At 38.4% G+C, this 20,470-nt stretch overlaps 1 protein-coding gene across 6 annotated transcripts in view; it reads left to right on the top strand.

Moving 5' to 3' along the window:
- Nucleotides 1–20,470, top strand: part of RAP1GDS1 (Rap1 GTPase-GDP dissociation stimulator 1) — a 178,118-nt gene that overhangs the window by 139,425 nt on the left and 18,223 nt on the right. For 5 of the 6 annotated variants that reach the window (XM_039540359.1, XM_039540357.1, XM_039540361.1 and 2 more), the window contains 3 exons: nucleotides 2,140–2,286; nucleotides 11,882–12,010; nucleotides 15,939–16,064. In XM_039540359.1, the coding sequence (XP_039396293.1) occupies nucleotides 2,140–2,286; nucleotides 11,882–12,010; nucleotides 15,939–16,064 (402 nt within the window). The remainder of the gene's footprint in view (nucleotides 1–2,139; nucleotides 2,287–11,881; nucleotides 12,011–15,938; nucleotides 16,065–20,470) is intronic. The other variant, XM_039540360.1, reaches the window with a different exon arrangement.

The raw sequence follows: 20,470 nt of genomic DNA, 5'->3' as shown, positions 1-20,470 counted from the left end.
TCTTAATTTCTGTTCTATATCAGAGGAAGAATGGAATAGAAGGATTTATGGGGTCAGATCCTTATCTGGTGTACATTGGCAGAGCTCCATTGTTTCAGTGTAGCTATGCAAATTTGCACCAGTAGAGGATGTGGCCCATAATTATTTTAGCAGGGACCAAAAATAAATGAACTCGTCCTACTTTTTACCTGTTTCTGTCTTCAAGTTTTGTATGTAAATTGATACACAAGGTATGGAGCCAGATTTTTGGCCTAATTCTTATCTAAAGGGAGTTTTATATTGGTTAACTCTACTCATTTCAAGTGTATTACACCCGTTTGAGATCAGAATTCTGACCTTTTAATCTGAACACAGATGAAACCCTAACATTTTATACACTCACTTTGACTCTCATATTTTACATAAGCACTTTTAATTGTTTTGTTGTTGGAAAGATACTGCCTGAGGAATTGGGTATATAAAGAAAAAAATGTTTGAATCTTACAGCCGAGTGTTTTCCCTGCTGGCTCAGTAAATGTGGCCACCCATTGGTACCTAATAAAGCCTGTGTAGCCTTACTGTATTGGACAGGGATTTCATTACAGTTTCAGTCCTCCATTCATCACTTCAGTAAGGTTTTGGGATTGTTTGTTTTACATACCCTTTTTGCTGTGTTCCTTGCTTGTCATAGATTTGTCCCTGCAAGCACACTTAGTTTGACTCCCAGATTAATTTTTTCAATTTTCCAAGAGAATTTCCATGGTTGGTAGGAGTCATTCTTCCAAAGGCATTAATCAGCACAGAAATAGTTCACAATGGCATTACTCTCCTTCTTCTTTTGTTACTGTGCCTGTATGTAGTGTGACTGTTTTGTTATTCAGCAAAACACCATATACGTGGGGCTAAAATGAAAACCTGAGACAACCAGCTGTTCTGTTGCCCACCACCAAGAGTTCATTCTCCCTTCTTCAGCCTTCTCCTCTTTGCTTTACTGAGCACACTGTTGAAAGACCAAACAGAGCTTTTATAGAATTAGTGTCAACAAGAACTAAAAGATTTAAAACCTCTTTTACAGTAGATTGGAGCATTTGCAACAGTGGAAATCCATTCTCAGAATCTGAGCAATCTAATTTCATATTGCGTGTACGGAGGATTTGTTACTGGAGAAGACCTTGCAGCCTGGATCTCAAGAACTCAGTGGGGTGGGAGAATGGGGAGAAAGAGTAAAGGAAATCAATTACAATTGAAGGGGAAAATGCTACTGAACTTTTTTTTTTTTTTTTTTTTTTTGGCAAAATGCTTTTTCATCAGGATTTTGTTTTCATTAATATTTTCCAACGGGCTCTAATTATAACCCATCTTGACATGTCCACATTTGGGAACCAACTATTTAGAATATCAAATGCTGTATGCCACGGGTTACTAATCTGAGAAAAAATGTGGTACGGTTGAACACTAATAAAGCACCCTTTTTCTTTGCTTCCTACACCGATGCTTTAAAAGCTGATTAGTTAGAGAGAGAGAGATTGATATGAAGAATTTGACATGTTATACATGAAGGCTCAGAGCATTTCAGCCTATTAGAAATTCAGAGTAAATCTTCATAATGATGTTAAACTTAGGGTGGAAAAGCAAAAAGACTATGGATGGAGGCAGTGGGATTTAGTGAACAGAGTTAGTGACTGGGGAACAAGATCCTCACTATTTCCCCTATTCTGTGTCTGGATCTGTTCTTCATTTGCTGTGCAGAACTGAGCAAGTTACTTTATTCTCTGTGCCTCAATTTATCAATTTTAATAGTGGCTAGAACAATTTTCCTCCCAATGGTGTACAGATTAGTGTTTGTAAAGTGCTTTGAGATCCTTCAATAGAAAAATGCTACTTATGTTGAAAGTATTAATAATTAGCACCTCCTGTGGCTCTGACTCAAACAATGAATTTGTTATTTATAAAAGTATTAGTACCAGTTGATCAATCCTTTTGTTGTAGGAGGGTCTAAAATCTGGCCCACAAGTGGCCTTGTAAATAAATTTGACATCACTGAAGGGATTACAGTTAACTCTGTTTAAGAACGTCATCTTTTGAATGCTTGTGGTTATGTTTGGAACGCTAAGGTGGTTTTTCATTTTATTTTTTTAAATTTAACTCTTTGTTTTACAGATGAGGGCAGGAGTGCAGTTGACCATGCAGGTGGTGCACAGATTGTAGTAGACCATTTAAGGTCACTGTGCAGTAAAACAGATCCAGCCAATGAGAAGCTCTTGACTGTCTTTTGTGGCATGCTGATGAACTATAGCAATGAGAATGGTAAACACCACTGAAAATTTGCTTTATGTCTCCCAGAAGAACCCCAAACCTAAAAATCAACCAAATACCTCAATTCTATATGTAAACTTATTATTTTTATTTAAAGTAAATGCTTCCAAAATATTAGTTGCTCCTGCTGTGCAGATTCACAATACCATAAAAATAGCAGCATACTGTATAAAGTTTGTATAAGCATCTTGAATTATGTATTTACTTATATGTTTAAAAGGGGTACACATGGATATATGATACTGTACTGGAAAAATACCTTTCCAGAGAAAAATCAGGTTGCATTAAGTCAGAAAAGGGTACAACAATTTTAAATATGAAAATTATCCCGGACATCTAACTTTGCCTTTTTTTTTTTTTAAACATGATTACTTAAATATAAGTATATGCCAGACAGCTTTCTCTTACATTACTTTTCTAGTGAAAGTATATATAAAAGCACTTATGTTATTCTATTTCATATAATTGGGGGGTAATTTTGATACATGTATAACGCTCTATTAATATCTGCAAATAGCAAATAAGTGTCTATTCTTTATATTCAATAATAATAAATTAGAGGGGCTTATATGGAGTAGGAAGGTGAGGTTTAGGAAAAATGGTACATTACTGAACATTTTTATACATGAAAAAACATTGACTACTGATTCTAAACAAATATAGTCTTCTAAGAAGAGGAGTTGTGCACTCAAATACCCACTTGTGTGTATAATTTGTTTGTGCATGCAAGTGAGGCAATTTACTGATGCATATTTTCACATGTTGTGCCAGCTTTTGAAAGTTGTACCCATTAAGGGGGGGGGAAAAGCCAAAAATGAGTAGAGCTAAGTAGTTCCAGGATGTGCACGTGTCCCCATAATGCCATGAATTGGAAACTTAGCCAATCAAATTGCTCCCTCAGTCAAGCACATTTCCTAAGTTGAAATGTTCCCACATGGGAATAACTAGCTTCCTTACTAGCCACTCACTGTAACATTCTCAGAGTGCCTGAGATGAAGCTCTTTATGTCTTTAGATAACTCTCACACTTTCCAAACTCATGCCAAAATTGTCCTACTTTTCAGATGTCCCCTGGACTTAATCTCTCAATCTTTTATCCACCTACTCCTCTGACCACTGTTCTCTCATCTTAAAATCTTCTCTGTAATTTCTTTCTGGTTGGGGATAGTTTACTTGCTTTTTGCAGTCCCATGTACCTGGAACTCTCTCCCTTGAGAGTCATCCATGTAACTAACCTTCCTACCCCTTCTCCCCTTTGCTTGTTCTTGCCACCTTTATCTCTACTCTTAGCCTAATATTATGCAAGAATATCTATTTACAGTACCTCCTTGCTGCTCTTAAATTACACCTTTTGCTCTTTCTACTCCATACAATTTCTCTGCAGTGTTTTGCTCTACTGTCTGTATGAGAGTCATACTGTATCCAGTTCTGTGAAGTGTTATCTCATTATTTTCTCTCTCACTGTAAAGTGTCTTGAGATTAATAGATTTTCCCACCTATAAACTGAATTTCTGGATTCCCCTGCATTAACTGGGACTAATGGGGCATCCAGTATTTCTGATAGCTAGGGAGATAGACCAATTAAAAAATAGAGCTTTTTGCTGTCTAAAGGTATTTCATTGGTTTTGCTTCAGTGACCAAGCTCCACTGAGTTCTTCTCTGGGTAAACTAATTACCAAAAAAGTTACCTATCTTTTCATAACTGTTGTTCTTTGAGATATGTTGCTCATGTCCATTCCATTCTAGGTGTGTGCATGCCCATGTGCTCAGTTGTTGGAGACGTTTGCCTGAGTGGTATCTGTTGGGTTGGCTGTGGCACCCTCTGGAGTGCCGCACTCAGGTCTCGGTATATCAGGCGCCACTGGCCCTATCCCCTCTCAGTTCTTTCTTGATGGCAACTCCAACAGAGGGGCAAGAGGGCAGGTAATGGAATGGACACGAGCAACACATCTCAAAGAATAACAGTTATGAAAAGGTAACTGTTTTTTCCTTCTTTGAGTACTTGCTCATGTCGATTCCATTCTAGGTGACTCACAAGCAGTATCCCTGGAGGTGGGCTCAGAGTTTGCTGGGTAAGTGCATAGTGAGATGTGAACGTGTGAATGGACAACCAGGTGGTGGCCCTGGAGATATCTGGAAGTGGCACATAGGCCAGGAAGGCTGCTGCCAAAGCTTGCACCCTAGTCGAGTGAGCGCTTACAATCGCCGTTGGAGGCACCTTTGCCTAATCATAGCAAAATTGGATGCAGGCGGTGATCCAAGAGTAAATTCTCTGGGTGGACACTGGATGATCTTTCATCCTATCTGCCACCGTGACAAACAACTGCATCAACTTGCGAAATGGCTTGGTCTTCTCAATCTAGAAGGCTAGCACTCTCCTGACATCCAGGAAGTGCAACCTACGTTTCTCCTCAGACTTATGAGGCTTTGGGAAGAAGACTGGCAAAAATATGTCCTGGCTTGTGTGAAATTGCAAAACCACCTTGGGTAGGAAAGCCAGATGCAGCCACAGCTGTACCTTAATCCTTGAAAAAACACTGTAGGGTGGCTCCAAGGTAAGTGCCCTAATCTCGGAGACCCTTCAGGCAGAAGATATCGCCATCAGGAATGACACCTTCCAGGAGACCAGAAGAAGGGAACAGGACACCAAGGGCTTGAAGGGAGCTCTCATGAGCCGTGCGAGCACCAGATGTCCCATGGAGGGACTGGGTCTTGGACCTGGGGGTTGCTCCAGACCTTTGAAGAACCGGATATGTTATCAGTGAAGACTGACCTGCCCTGGAACGAACGGTGAAAGGTTGATATGGCAGCCAAGTGGACCTTAATTGATGAAAGGGAGAAGCTCTGGAACTTGATAATGCATAAGGTAGTCCAGGATTGACTGCAGCCTGCTCAGGCCTAACCCCTTGGGCCAAGGCCCAGCACATGAATTGTTTCCATTTGGCCAGGTAGTTTGCTCTAGTGGAGGGCTTTCTTCTACCCAGTAGGACCTGCTGGACGTGGGCCGAGCCTGTAATGCACAAAATCAAAAGGGAAAGAACCGCTGACCACTTGCGAGGCAAGGAAGAGAGGCACTCCGACCAACCACCACAGGTGGTAAGAGGGAACTGAGAGGGCGTATGGCCGGGGCACCTCATATACTGACGCATGAGTGTGGCATTCCAGAGGGTGCCACAGCCAACCCTAAAGATACCAATAAGGCAAAAGTTTCCAATAACAGTGCACGTGGACATGTGCAAACCAAGAATGGACTCAACATGAGCAAGCACTCGAAGAAGAATGTAAGATCTAAGATAAACAGCTTTTAAATAGTTAAACAATTATAAACATTGAATGAACTACTTCTATCCATAAAGAAAATCATTTCTGTAACTGGATGCTGTCAATAAACTTCACATGTATTCCTTTAAGAACAATGAGTGTACACTAGCCACACTAGTCTTGGCTTTAGCCAGTACTAATAGAGCTTTAATCTTGACATGAGCCTAAGGGCCTGATCCAATACCAGTTGAAACCAGTTGGAGTCTGTCCATTGACTTCAGTGGGTATTGGATTGGGCCCTAAATAATTTGCCAAATTAACATGAAAAAATTACTTAGAGGACCAACTTTTCCAAGGAGAAGTAAATGGTTTGGCCTGTATAAGCTTTCATTGGCGTTACACAGATAATTGCATGTATAAATGGGTAGGTGGCCAGTTTTACTCACACACGATTCCCGTTTGCGTGTGGACACATTTTGTTTTGAGGGGCACAACAGGTGCATGTGCATTTTTCCAGGTGCCCCATATGACCTACTTTGAAATTTTGGCCCACAGACTATCAAGTGTTATTTTCAGAAGGTAGAGAGCTTCCTTTTGTGAGAGCACAATTTAAGCCCAAAAAACTCACATCTGTATTTTGCACCGTAAGTTGAACTCTGGGCACAGATCTGAGTACTTGCACCTCTTAGCTACCCAATTGCAGGTGAAAATGAGGAAGTTTGAAGGGCATTTATTCAGATTGCATACACAATTTCATGCTGTGCCTGCACAAACTGTGCCCACAAATGGAGGGATATCCTTCTTAACATTTACTCATAAATATCTGATCCTACATTGCTTATGTGTAGCTATTAAAAAAAAAAGACAAAGCTAAAAGAAAAGAATATGGGAAAATATAATTAGAAGCACATTCCTAGCCTTGGAAGGAGCACTTCTGCCTATTGTTATATTCTTTCCTTTACCATTTCCTACTTAGCTTGCTGTGCTACAAAATTACAGGTGGAAACTGTGACATTCCCTTCATGTTTTTAAATCACTCACACTCTTTCACATTCTACTGTCTGTCCAACTAAGAATAATTACAAAACATATGGTTCTGAGATGCATTTGATTACCTGTGAATATCTCAATGATTTGCATTTTATGGGTAAAACCATGCAAATTATTTTGTTTTAAACCCTTTGTTAAAATATGCAACATTCTCGTTTCACTAATATTCTCAGTTTCAAATAGCTTCTAAAACAAAACTACATTATTTTTTGTATATGAGAGACTCATTGCTGAAGTTATCTAAAGCAGAGTTTATCTCATGTTGTTGGACTAGGGTATTTACCACATACGGATTTTTCAAAGCAAGTAACTGGAGACCAGCTACATACCGTAAATGGTTCTACTTTAGAAAAAGCAAAATAATCTACAATTTTTATTTCGTGCGGTCTAATTTGACCAGATGGACTGGTTTAGCTTGCAGCTGTAACTCCACTCATAAAATTGTTCTATAAGTTCACAAGCTAAGAATCTTGTGTATGGTCCTTGTTTATTATAAAAGGAATGTGGCCTGCTTGTGTTTAGGCATATTGTTTCTAAAATATTTCTTTGTATCCTTCTTAGTATCTCATTCTTTCATGTGTCACAGGACATGCGAGGGAGCTTGTATTTGCCATTTCTCATAGCATTTTCAACTGTATCATAGAAACTAAAATTGTTTTGCTATTAACCCTTTGGTGCTAGAAGTCAGAGTTTTCTGTTGATGGGAGACTTTGCTTTCTACCAGCACTTGAAAATCTTGACTCCCTCTGTCGCAGTCTTATTTTACTATCTGAACTTGATTGGACATAAGCTGCTCCCCTCTTCACCTTGCATCTTAAGGCTAACAGGGCAAGATATGTTCCACGTACAACTAGAAATAAAATGAACATGCCATATGTGTTTGTAGATCTTTTCCTTCATGACATGACAAAGAATGGGCTAAATTCTGGCTTTTACAAACCATAGAAATTCCAGGGGAGGGGTCCAGAGTAGTTGGGCAGCAGCAGCAGTAGTTCTGGCACCTTTCAATGAGTGCAGCATGTTCCCCCACCCCACCCCATGGATCTGCTGGCACTATATATCTTTCTGTGTATATGTATGGGGGCAGAGGGAGGAATGGCAAAACATGGTCCAGATCCTGCAAACTCTTACTCATGTGAATAGCTCTTGCTAATGCAAATAGTCCTGTTAGTCTCATACTCCTGTGAGCTGAGACTACTCATGTAAGTAAGGGTTTTCAGGATCAGACTGCAAACTGGGTAATTAATTTTAATTATGGTTCTGAGATTTATAAAGCACCCTCCAGATGCTTTTAGTAAAATTTGCATGTAGTTGTTGAAAGAACCACCCCAACTGTACTTTGTTTCCTAGGCAATGAAGTTATAGGTAAGAAATGAAATGGATACAGTGTGTGTGTGTGTGTGTGCGCAAGCACATAAATCTATATATAAAATAATATTTTTGTTTATAGATTAATTTCTCATTTCATTTCACATTAAACTTTAATCTGTCAAATTTGTCTTTCATTCAGTGCCTTTGTAAAATATCTAGATGTTGTATTATACAACAGCTAAGCCTCTCTTAATCTTGCAAACTCTCAGTCAGTATGTGATTGGAATCAATTCTCTGGGTTGATTTATATTCTGCTTTTTAAAAAACATGTCTTGTCCTTCTCTAGAAACTGTAACTATACAAGGAATGAAGGGGAGGTCGATGGTATCATCATTATGGCCTAAGTGTAATTACTATTTGAGTAATGCTTCTCTCTAAGACTTACCTTTGCTAATTCTCTTGTCTGCTGTGGTCTGTGTTTCATTTGCATCAGAGCCAAAAATGTTAATTGTGCCTGCAGCTATAAAGATATTTAAATATAGTGAAAAACAATGTTGTCATGTTTTTATACACAATGAAAAGTAGCTCAGTGAATTTAAAAGTAGGTGAAGTTATTTTTTATAATAGTGGGACAATAATTATCATTTAGATTTTATATAACAACTTAATACTTAAGTATATTATCTAAAAATTAATATTGACATGTTGAATACCAGCAGCTGTTTGTTGGGGATTAAATTAATTTGTCATAATCTTGCATGAGACAGATTTTCCGTTTAGTGTTCCATCAGTAACATTGATTATATCTTTAAGATTGTTGGAAATCCTATCCAGAATCCTGGCCTAACCTAAATTAATATTTTAATCTCAAATTCACGAAATAAAGTTCTTCAATTTGGGACATTCTCCCCAGATCCCATTCTTTGGAGTTACCATGTGTGTCATGTGAAGGACACAGAGCCATTGAAATTCAAGTTTTAGATAGATAATTGTTCAACTAGCGCACGTATTGATTGCCATATATTTCCTTGTATATGCATCTGTACCGCACACAAGTGTGCTTTTCCTCCTCATAGAACATGTAGGACCTGCTGTCACTGTGACTTCATGTAATACTGTCATACTTTAGTTGGTATTTGCTGTGGATAAGTCTTAAAAGTAAGAAAAAGCCTTCAAGCTTTAAAAGTTGTACTTCCTATCAAGCCAGATGGTTCAAATTCAGCTCTGATGTAAGCCAACGGAACTTCAGCAGAAGTCAGGTTGCTTTACTCTGTGGCTGAATTTAGCCGTGTGTCTGTCACACATTGACAGAGTGTCTATTACTCTGGATCACACACTGGTGGAACCTTGGGTTGATGTTCCTGAATTATCCAGTCTGTGTTGATCAGCAGAAGAGCCTCAGTGTTGCTGTTAGTTGCTTGGCATTATTGCTCTTAATTACTGATCTGAAGACTGAACCACTTCTAGGTTTCAAAAGTCTCTGGAACTAAGAAGTGATCCAGGTCTTTTGTCGAAGGAGAAGTTGAGCATTCTTTTCTTTAGTCAGTGTACCTCTCCCTCATCATCCCAGAGCATCACCTAGAGGCTAAATTCAGTTAAGAGAATCTTCTTCTCAAGGGTATCCCCTGGACATGAGCATCAACAACTCGCCTTTAATTTCATTTTCTTCAGGGATCCCACTCTCAAATTCTTCAAGAAAAAGCATTTCCCTAAATTTAGGCACATTAGAGCCTGGCCTGCTAGTGCCAGCAGGGACAACTTCATATTCTTAACAGTAACAGAAATAATTGGCATCTCAGAAAGTTAGAGATTCTACAGCAGGGCCAGCCTTAATTACAAGCAAGGCAAGGGAGATGCTCTGAAGTTCACAAGCTAGTCCTATATTGCTCTGTGGCAAAGGAGAAAACAGTTCACCCTCTGCGCACAAATTCCAGCTCAGGAGAACAACATCTATGCTTGAATTTCCTCCCTACTGACAGTTTAGGGCCATATAAATTATAAGGACATAATTGTTTTTAGTTGAGCCATCCTCCTACTCCACAGGAGTGGAATTTGGTACTGAATCAGATACAAGGCCTAATTTTTCAGTCCATGCAGTAAGTAGTGTCTTCTGGTCCCATGCGCCTGTTATTTTGTTTCCTTACTGGTCATCCCAACTGCCTATAATGTCAGTCAGCTGCGAGAACTGCTGAAAGATTTATGGCTTAGTCTTCCATAAGAATAAATTAGTCCTCAGCCTTTCTATTGAGAACTACAGTCAGCTTGCAGTGGAACTGAAGGAGGGTGTGATAGTGACACACTCATAGTCTGGAGGTAAAATGACATTCAATGCATGCGCTAGTGCATATGTGTACTTACCTGAAATTTGACAACTTCAACAGCTCTATAATGTCTGAGGTGATGCTCTCATATATGCCTAAAGAGAAACCCGACTCTTTGGAAAAGATAACCCAATAAAAGAAATTCAGTTACTGGTAAGTAACACAATTTTATTTGATTTAAGATTCTGAGCCACAATTATAATGATTCCTGATCACCTTCATTAATCTGTAACAGTTGAAGTTGCCATCTGCTTATTTTTTGCACATGATTATTGATTATTATCATTAACAAACTAATATTTTATACTGAAGAGAGAAACTATGAACACATTTCAGGAAATTAATTCATAACTTTTGTTATGTGAGAATTATAAATAGCTTTTCTTTTCAAGATTGTGCCGAGTTTCAAATTCTAACTCAGAATGTGTGGGAAAGCACCACATCTGATAGACTCAAAATTTGACTAATATTTTTGAGCTGTTTGTAAAATCTATGCAATTCTTTATGGTCTTCAGTCTGCTCTCTGAGAAATAAAATCTCCAACTGATTTCAGTTGTGCAAGATGAGGTCCTAATTAAAGAGAAACCTAATTGATTTTAGTGGGCTTTGGATCAAACCCTTTAAAAGAGTCCATTATAGTTAAAATTAACTAAATGTCTTAGAAATCAAAAGATTCAGGGAAATTGCCAACTAGCATATGGTATGTCCATGTTTACTTCATTCTATTCAACTGTGAAACAAATGTTTTTCTCTTCTTTGCTGTGTGATAAAACATTTAACAGAAAAAATGTTATAAATAATCAGTTTTTTAATAAAAAAAGTCATGTTTCTTCCTAACTATCATAAAGCATCTTTCTGTTTGCAGACATCTAGGAGTAATAACTTCCTTACCTGTAAATACTGTAAACTTCCATTCTCGGAAAGGGATTTTATTGCAATGGCTTTAAAGGACTTTTCTCCAACTTCCATGTTTTTGTCTTTATTAAACTTTCTTTTTTCTCAAGCTCCTCGTAGTCTACATTGTGACTTCATGTATTTATATAGCTTTTCATGTATATTTCAATGCCTATGTATATTCATTCTCCTCCTCCTCCCTCCCTTCCCACACACACATTTTAAGAGAAAGTGCTATTTAGAAACATTGGCCTGATTCTGATTTCAGATAAACCAATTTTACACCTATGTAACTCTGTTGACTTCAGTGGAATAAACTTCTGATATACTCAAAATCAAGCCTAGTATGTATTTAGAGTCTCCTGAACTGTGAGTTGAATTGCGTTAACTCATATTATTTTGTTTATTCAACTAAATTATTATGATCCCATTCCTGCCATGGGAGATGCATACAAAACTTTCAATAATTGGACATGTAGGGCAATACCCTCTGGCCAAATCAAGAGGGAATTTTGGGGAGTGTACCCCTAGATAAAGAAGGTTTTGGATCGATATCCCATGGCTGGATCAGCCCTAAAACAGAAGAGTAGATGGGATAGGTATTTAAATTTTTCTAAGCTTAGAAGTTGCGTGTGAGTGATATTTTAATGATTTTTCCAGCATTAATGTGCAAAATGTGTTTGCGTTTCAAAGGAGATCAGTACTGCAAACAGAAATGCTAACTTGTCATTGTATTTTCTTTTTGTATAGATACCCTGCAATCTCAGCTTATCAATATGGGCGTTATCCCTACGTTAGTGAAATTGTTGGGCATTCATTGCCAAAATGCAGCTCTGACTGAAATGTGCCTTGTTGCATTTGGCAATTTAGCAGAACTTGGTAAGTCCAGGATCATAACCCCAAACTACTGTCAAATTGTTTAACAAAGATTTTTTGTTTTTTTAAGATTAAACCAAATTAATTTTAACTGAATTTTTCAGTCCTCTAAATGTATGCAAAATAAAAAGCCTGGGAGCACTGCTTATTGTCTCTTTAGAATTTATAGCTGGTTGTCTGCCTTTTTAAATTTATCTGGGTACTTAATACAACTAACATTTTATGTTAAATGTATTTAATGTAACTATGTGTATTTTAAATTATTTAGGTTTCTCTCCTTGAATATTGTTACCTAATGGTGAACCTGTGGCAAAGGGCCAAATTCAGACCCTGTTTAATTCCACTTAAAGTTAAATGAGGCATGAATTTGGCTCAAGAAAACATTCACCAAATGGGAATGGGGACAGACTCCATTAATAAACTTGTCTCTCACCATTAAGAAGATATACTATTAAAACATTCTAGGCTACATACTTGCATTTATAAATAATTACAGATGATAAGAATGAGTTGATGTAAGCTTGGCAGATGAAATCACAACTGCATTTTAGAAAAAGCATGTAAAATTTGATCAGATCACATTTTGGTCAGCTCTGTGGCCCAAATTCTGCTCTGATTCACCTGTACAATACCACTGCTTTCAATAGGATTGCATGGAGTGTAAACCAACACAGCATTTGGCTTTATATTTTATTATTCATTCATTGTCTGTTGGTGATATTGTAGAATATCAAGTTCCAGGCATTTTAAGAACTGGGGCCCAAATTCTGTCCTGATGCAAACAAATCACCTGCACATGTAGCCCTGTGATTTGTTTTTGCTAAAGGATATAGCGGTATTCCAAGAAACAGTTATAAAATTGCAATGCTGAAAAGGCTGGATGGTTTGAGATATTACCAATAAATTATATGGGGCTCTTTATTTCCAGACCAGGGCAAAGTAATTGGAAGTTGCTAGCATCTGATAGCCATTTGGTGGCCTGAAATTATTAGATAGCTCATAGATTCATAGGGTTGAACACAAGAGGGACCATTATGATCATCTAATCTAACCATGTATATAACACAGGCCATAATATTTCACCCAGTAATTCCTGCATCAAGCCCAGTGTATTAGTTTCAGAACTGCTCCTGGTGGACAAGTTTCCGTATAACAACAAAACAGCTATCATAATTGACACTAATGGCAAATACTAAATTGTAAATTCTTCTGGCAGGGATCTTGTCTTTATATGAGTGCATGTTACATGCACACATGGGTCCCAATTTTTCCTGAGGATGTTCAGTACTGTCACACTACAGAAAAATAAATAATAGCATTAATTATTATTAATCTTTGCTAATATCTCCACTGATATCCCCAGGGCTGAATGAACAGAGACTGAACTATTCTCCCATCCTCAAAGGTGGTCTAGATTTGTTCAGATGAGGGTTAAGACCCCGTGGCAGAACCATGTAAAGGAAACTTGCCTGAGTCCTGCTCTTGCTGTACCTGCACAATTAATATGTTGAGTACAATCTTCGGGTATTTATAGGTACGTATACACTGCAATAAAAGATCCCACAATACAGCCATAGACGTTCAGGCTTGTGTTGGAACCTGTGAGGTGGGTGAGCATCTCAGGGCCCGGGTTCCAGCCCAAGCCTGAATGTCTACGCTGCAATTTTTAGCCCTGCAGCCCAAGCCATGCAAGCCAGAGTCAGCTGGCCCAGGCTCTGGGACTCAGTGCCATGGGTTTTCTATCGCAGTGTAGACATACCCTCAGTTTGGCAAAAAATTAACTTTTAATAATTTAATCCCATATCAGAATTGCACTAGAAAGTCTTATTATAACTTTAATACTTCAATTTTGTTTTGTAACCATAGGATCTTATTCTTTGGTCCTTACCTCTTAAAGGAGACTCTCCATAATGCAATTAACTCCCTTGGTTAGCATTATGTAAAACTCCCATCCTGCTGTGTTAAAGTAGAGCACAAGCCTAGTAAGAAGGGTGGGGATTGGGTAAAAATAGGTGTTACCAATTTACTTGTAGGTGTAAGTGGGGTGGTGGGAGTGGTACAGTGGGTCACTGAACTCAATTAAGTTAGGCTGCCTCAGAAATAGGCAGCTCACTCATTGCCTCATGGAATGAGAGGCATTAAACTTGCCCTACTCTAAGGCCTGGTCTACACTTGGGGGTGTAAATGAGTAACTGTGAAGCTATAAGCCCTAAAATGTTTTTCCTCTTAAAATTTCTCAACATGAGCAAAGGGAGAAAGAGACAGTGTCAGGAGCTGGGAAGTAGCTCCCTTTTCTGTGGACAAATGGAAAATGCTATTGAGAGGAATTGCTACAATACTGTAACATGGACCTGATCCAAAGCCCACTGAAGTCAGTGAGCCATATGGTTTCTTACATAGCTGCAGCTGCACAGCAATGGACTGGAAGAAAGCTGCTTGAGACAATAGTCCAAGTGGAAGCATTTTCAATTGGGGCACATTTCCTGGCAGAACCCAAATATGGCTATCAGGAAACACCTTCTGTTCTTACAGAGAGTATTTTACTCAGCTCAGATACAAAAGCTATACAGTAGTCAGTCTCTAGGATAGTTTTAAAAATGAAGACGCCTGATTAAAGAATTAGGGAAAGATATTTAAATGACAAGTCATGCTAAGTTATAATTAATGAAGTTAAGGGGTTAAAAACCAGGGTGGCAAGTGAATACATCTTATTTATTTATATTTTTGCAATCATATGTGAGATATAGCCTCAGCCCAGACAGTACTATTTTGCTGCTTCAGTGTTGGGATTTCTAAAAACTATCCTCAGATGTGACCCCATTGGAAGCCTCACAAGATGTTTGGGGGCAGAAGTTGCCATTCCAGTACAGGAGATTTTGGGATCTAGAGTTTAGCTTGTTTTGGTAGGATCACACAATCCTGCAGCTCTTCACTTAAATATTTCTGCTCTAGGGTCCTGATCATGCTTCCATTGAAGAGCAAAACTCTCACTGATTTCAGTGGAACATGAATGGCCTCAAGAGATTCTATTTATGCCACTCTTTAGAGATATGAAGATACAGCTCAATGAACAGAACTAACAGATTTTAGATTGTGGAGTCAGGTTCTGATCACAATTAAATGGATATAAATCCAGAATAATGTCATTGGCTTCAATTGAGTTATTCCAGATTTACACTGGAGTAATTAAGGTCAAAATCTGGCCTGTCCCTTTTAAAATACCAAGATCAAAATCCATTGAAGAAGCCATTCTGTACCCAGGCATTTTAAGTGAAAAAAGAATATAATCTGCATGTTGAGGCCCAGATCTGCAGCTGAGTGTGCACAGCACAGTGTTGGTCAGAGAGCACTTCCCAAATCCTAGGACAATAGTGTGCTAATTAGAGCAGCCTGAAAGCTGCTGTAAATTATCCCACCTGCCAATAGCCTCAGGTGGCCATTACAGTAGCTGGGGGTGTGGCATAAGCAGCCACAGCACAGGAGAGAATCTGGCCCTTGTGGCTTCAGCTGTGTAGTGTTCCAAAGTAAATGCTACCAGCGTGCAACCATGTAAATATTAATGATCTCCATATGACCGTTTATCTCGGCAATAGAAAATTCAGTACATGATGTATAATTTTTCTTTTTGGTCTGAAGGCAAAGTCTTAATTTATATCTTTGTAATTTTACTGTTGCTTTGGATACCTTTATATTCTGCTGGTGCAAAGTTTTAATAGCCTTGAACATAATTAATAATTCAGGTCAGTACATTTATCTTAAAGTCTTAGACATTTTTCTTTTCGTTTAGTGACAAGTGTAAGTATTGAAGTGTATTGTTGTCTGTGAATAGCAGTTAGGCCAATTAATCATTGTGCTGAATAAACCTGGTAATAAAGAGGAAAGAAAACTGAGTGTAAACAAACCAAATCAATTTCCCCTTTTTATTTGACAGAATCAAGCAAAGAGCAGTTTGCCTACACAAACATTGCTGAAGAGATTGTAAAACTTTTCAAGAAACAAATAGAACATGACAAAAAAGAGATGATTTTTGAAGTTTTGGCTCCTCTGGCAGAAAATGGTGAGAAGTTGATCATCTTTTATTGTCATACAGGAATTTTAATTTTTTCCTTATTTGTACACCAGCTATTCAAAAACTGCCAACTTGACAGTAATTATTTGATACTTTACCTTGCTCAGCAATTTAACCTTTCCTGTAGAAGCCATATTAGTTGAGCCATCTGATAGCAATTGGAGATGAAGAATAATGTGAATATTGCCTAGCAGCCTAAGCATACAACTGGGTGTCACCAATTCCTGGGACCTGGTCCCATCTCTAACATCAACTCCTTCTGTGTCTTTCTTGCCCCAGTTTCTCTGTATTTCAAACTGGAATATTAATACCAACTTTTGTAGGTTACAGGGCTTTATGAGGATTATTAGGTTTGTGAAATGATTTGAATATCAAAAATGCCCTATAATGGATTTATAAGTATTTCAATGTATAATTACATTTGTTAAAATACTTTGTCATACTTATTTTAATTATTTGATAAAATTATAAATACCATGTTTTAGTTACTATTAAGTAACTATTTAACTTGTGGCACTTTTTCAGGGCGTCACCCTCTTTACTTTACTCTTGGCCCTCTGCTTTGAACAGCATCTTTTGGTTGAGGAGGTTTGGATGAGACTCTTTTGGGAGCCTGTTATTGTCACCCCTTCAGATAGCTGAAAGGATTTTCCTAAGCAGCACAAGGGACTCCATTTCCCCCCTCAAGGGCTACATGACCTTCTTTCATAGCTGTGTAACTCTTGAGGAATGAGAGAACAGGACTGATAACCAAACCCAGCTCTCATAGATCATTACAACACAAATAGGTGATTTCCTTTTTTTTCTTTAAAACAACTGACATTTTGGTCAGATTTATTATGAAAATTTTCTTGTATAGGGATATTTAAATTGTACAGCCAAAGATCAGGGCAGTCTGTGAGATATAAAATCAGGAAATGAGTGTTTGGCGGTGTAATAGTTTAATCATAGAAAGCATAAAAATGTAGTGCTGCAAAAGACCTTTGAGAGATTATCTAGCTTAGTCCCCTGCGCTGAGGCAGGACCAACTATACCCAGACTGTCCCTGGCAGGTGTTTGTTTAACCTGTGTTTAAAACCTCCAATGATGGATTCCACAACCTCTCTGGGAAGCCTATTCCAGTGCTTACCTACCCTTACAGTTAGAAAGTTTTTCCTAAAATCTAACCTAAATCTTCCTTGCTGCAGATTAGGCCCAGTATTTCTTGTCCTACCTCCAGTAAACGTGGAGTATAATTAATGACAATCATCTTTATAACAGCTATTAACACATTTGAAGACTATTATCAGTTCCCCCCTCAGTCTTCTTTTATCAAGACTATCAGGTTTTTAACCTTTCATCAAAGGTCAGGTTTTTGAACTTTTTATCATTTTTGTTTCCTTCCTCTGCAATCTCTTCAGCTTGTCCACATCTTTCCTAAAGTGTGGCACCCAGAACTGGACATAGTATGCCAGCTGAGGCATCACCAGTGCCGAGTACAATGGAACAATTACCCCTCATGCCTTAATACACCCCAGAATATTAGCCTTTTTTTAGTAACTGCATCACATTATTGATTCATATTCACTTTGTGATCCACTATCAACCTCATATCCTTTTCACCAGTACTACTGCCTAGCCAGTTATTCCCCATTTTGTAGTTGTGCATTTGATGTTTTCTTCCTAAGCGTATACTTTGCACTTGTCCTTATTGAATTGCATCTTGTTGAATGTGTCAAGGCCATTTTGAATTCTAATGCTGTCCTCCAAAGTGCCTACAACCCCTCCCAGCTTGAAATCATCGGCAGATTTTCTAAGCATACTTTTACTCCATTATCCACATCATTAATGAAAATATTGAATAATACCAGACCCAAAACAGACCCTGTGGGACCTCACTAGATATGTCCCCCCAATTAACTACTCCTTGAATATGGTCTTTCAACCAGTTTTGAACCCACTATATAGTAATTCAATCTAGACAACATTTCCCTAGTTTGCTTGGGAGAATGGCACGTGGGACTGTCTCAAAAACTTTATTGAGCTCAAGATATATCACGTCTACAGTTCCCCCCATCCAGTAGGCCAGTAACCCTGTTGAAGAAAATTAGGTTTGGCAAAAATTGTTCTGTATAAATCCACATTGGCTATTATTTATTAGCACCTATTATCCTCTAGATCAGGGCTTGGCAACCTTTCAGAAGTGGTGTGCCAAGTCTTCATTTATTCACTCTAATTTAAGGTTTTGTGTGCCAGTAATACATTTTTAATGTTTTTAGACGGTCTCTTTCTATAAATCTATAATATATAACTAAACTTTTGTTGTATGTAAAGTAAATAAGGTTTTTAAAATGTTTAAGAAGCTTCATTTAAAATTAAATTAAAATGCAGAGCCCCCCGGACTGGAGGCCAGGAGCCGGGCAGTGTGAGTGCCACTGAAAATCAGCTTGTGTGCTGCCTTTGGCACCTGTGCCATAGGTTGCCTATCCCTGCTCTAGATGCTTATAAATTGATTGCTTAGTAACTTGTTCCAGTATCTTTTTAGGTATCAAAATTAAGCTGACTAGTCTATAATTCTTGGGGTTTTCTTTTGTCCTTTTTTAAAGATGGGTATGGTGTTTACCCTTCTCCACTCCCCTGGGATCTCACCCATCCTCCAGGAGTTCTAAAAAAGAATCGTTAACAAACAGTTCTGAGATTGCTTCAGCCAGTTCCTTAAGTTCCCTAGGGTGCATTTCATCAGACTGTGCTGGCTTGAATACATCTGACTTATCTAAATATTCTTTAACTTGTTGTTTTCCTATTTTGGCTTGCGTTCCTTCCCCACAGTAGTTAATATTCATTACGTTAATGCATTAGTCTCAGGAGACTTGAGTTCAAATTCTGTTTTGGTTGTAAATGCAAAATTGTTGTTCAGGATCAGCTTACTCCCTTCTGAACATGCCTGCATCCCTAGGAAGATTCAGCAAATTTGTATGATTTAACATCTATGCTTGAGTGGAGCCTAGGGATGAAGTATCAGGTAGAGTAGGTCAGGACCAAGCTGTGAGGCAGATCTGTGCTTGGAGGATCACTCAGTACCTGCCCGCAGCATGCATAGCTCTAATCATGGCTACTATTCATGAGTGCCAAATTTATGCCCACACACACTTTTTGTTTTGAAAGGAAAAAAATCTTAAGAGAATCCTATGCTCTTTTCCATGTTTGGGAACAACCTCTTCCCCAGATTACAGCCTGTACCACCTTGTCTACTAGTGGGTTTAACAGGATGTAAATCAAAGCAAAATTTGGGTCTTTATTTTCCAAACATAAAGAAATGTGCATTTTTGCCAGAGACTGTCTTTTGTTACAATGTATGGTTGAAAATTTTTTTTTGCCTTTTTCAGTCTGACAGCAGAATTTGGTCTGCTATTTTCATAATGGATATTTGTAATTCAGATACTTTAGTGTTTGTTCAAAGGCAGTGTTTTGCAGTCACAGTAAGACAGAGCAGGCTCAGTGCTGTTGAAAATAACATCCCTTCATGCATGTTAGGAGGTAGTATGCTAAGCATTTATGCCCCTCACTGCTAATTCAAGACATGCTGATGTCTGTCACAACAGTGAGTCTGCCATCCTTGTACTGCTTAGCCACATCTAAATGTGGTGCTAGGTAGTATGTCAGCAACTGGAAAAATTTAAATGAAGTACATGCACAGTCAATCCATTTATTGAAAGGCCCTGTGCAGTGGTTTCCAATTCTAATCACAACACACCTGCAACCTAGTATTCTGTATCCACGGAAACGCCCTACTTTTTAAAGTAGCTCAGTACAAAAGTACCTATTTAAAACACTCCCAGCTGAACATTTCTGGGCCTGTCACATAAAGTTCACGTGAAGGTCAGTAGCTCTGACAGAAACATTGAATTTTCACTCATGCAGCAAAACCTAGTGACTGAAATAGAAGCACCACATGGGGAGAGTCAGACCACTGATTCTTCAAGATAGGTGAAGCTGGCAGCTCCTGTCACCACCCAATGCCACAGTCCATTTCCAAATCTTATGAAAAGCAATCTCCAAAATTCCCAGAGCTTTAAAAAGGTATAAAACAATTGGCCAAGCTCATCCTTGGTGTAACTCCATTGGTCTCAATTATTTATTTATTAATTGTCGGACTTTCCTATGGTGCCGGTGACTATTTGCTGAGCACCACCCAAACACTAACTGAAATATCTTCACATCAGTTGTGAGACAGGAAAGTACTTTTACCCCTGTTTTACCCATGGGAATGGAGTGTGACTGACTGCCCCACAGTCACATAAGGAAGACTTGCAGAGCTAGGAGCAGACCTCAAATCCCAAGATCATCCTTCCTCGCTGTTGAGCCTCATTGATTTCAATAAGAGAGGAGAATTCAGCCTAGTAATTTCTGATTAT

This window comes from Mauremys reevesii, linkage group 5, assembly GCF_016161935.1.
Source record: "Mauremys reevesii isolate NIE-2019 linkage group 5, ASM1616193v1, whole genome shotgun sequence".
Classification (NCBI taxonomy): Eukaryota; Metazoa; Chordata; order Testudines; family Geoemydidae; genus Mauremys; species Mauremys reevesii.
The sequence above is the reverse complement of the archived record's forward strand: the minus strand, read 5'-3'. Positions and strand labels throughout refer to the sequence as shown.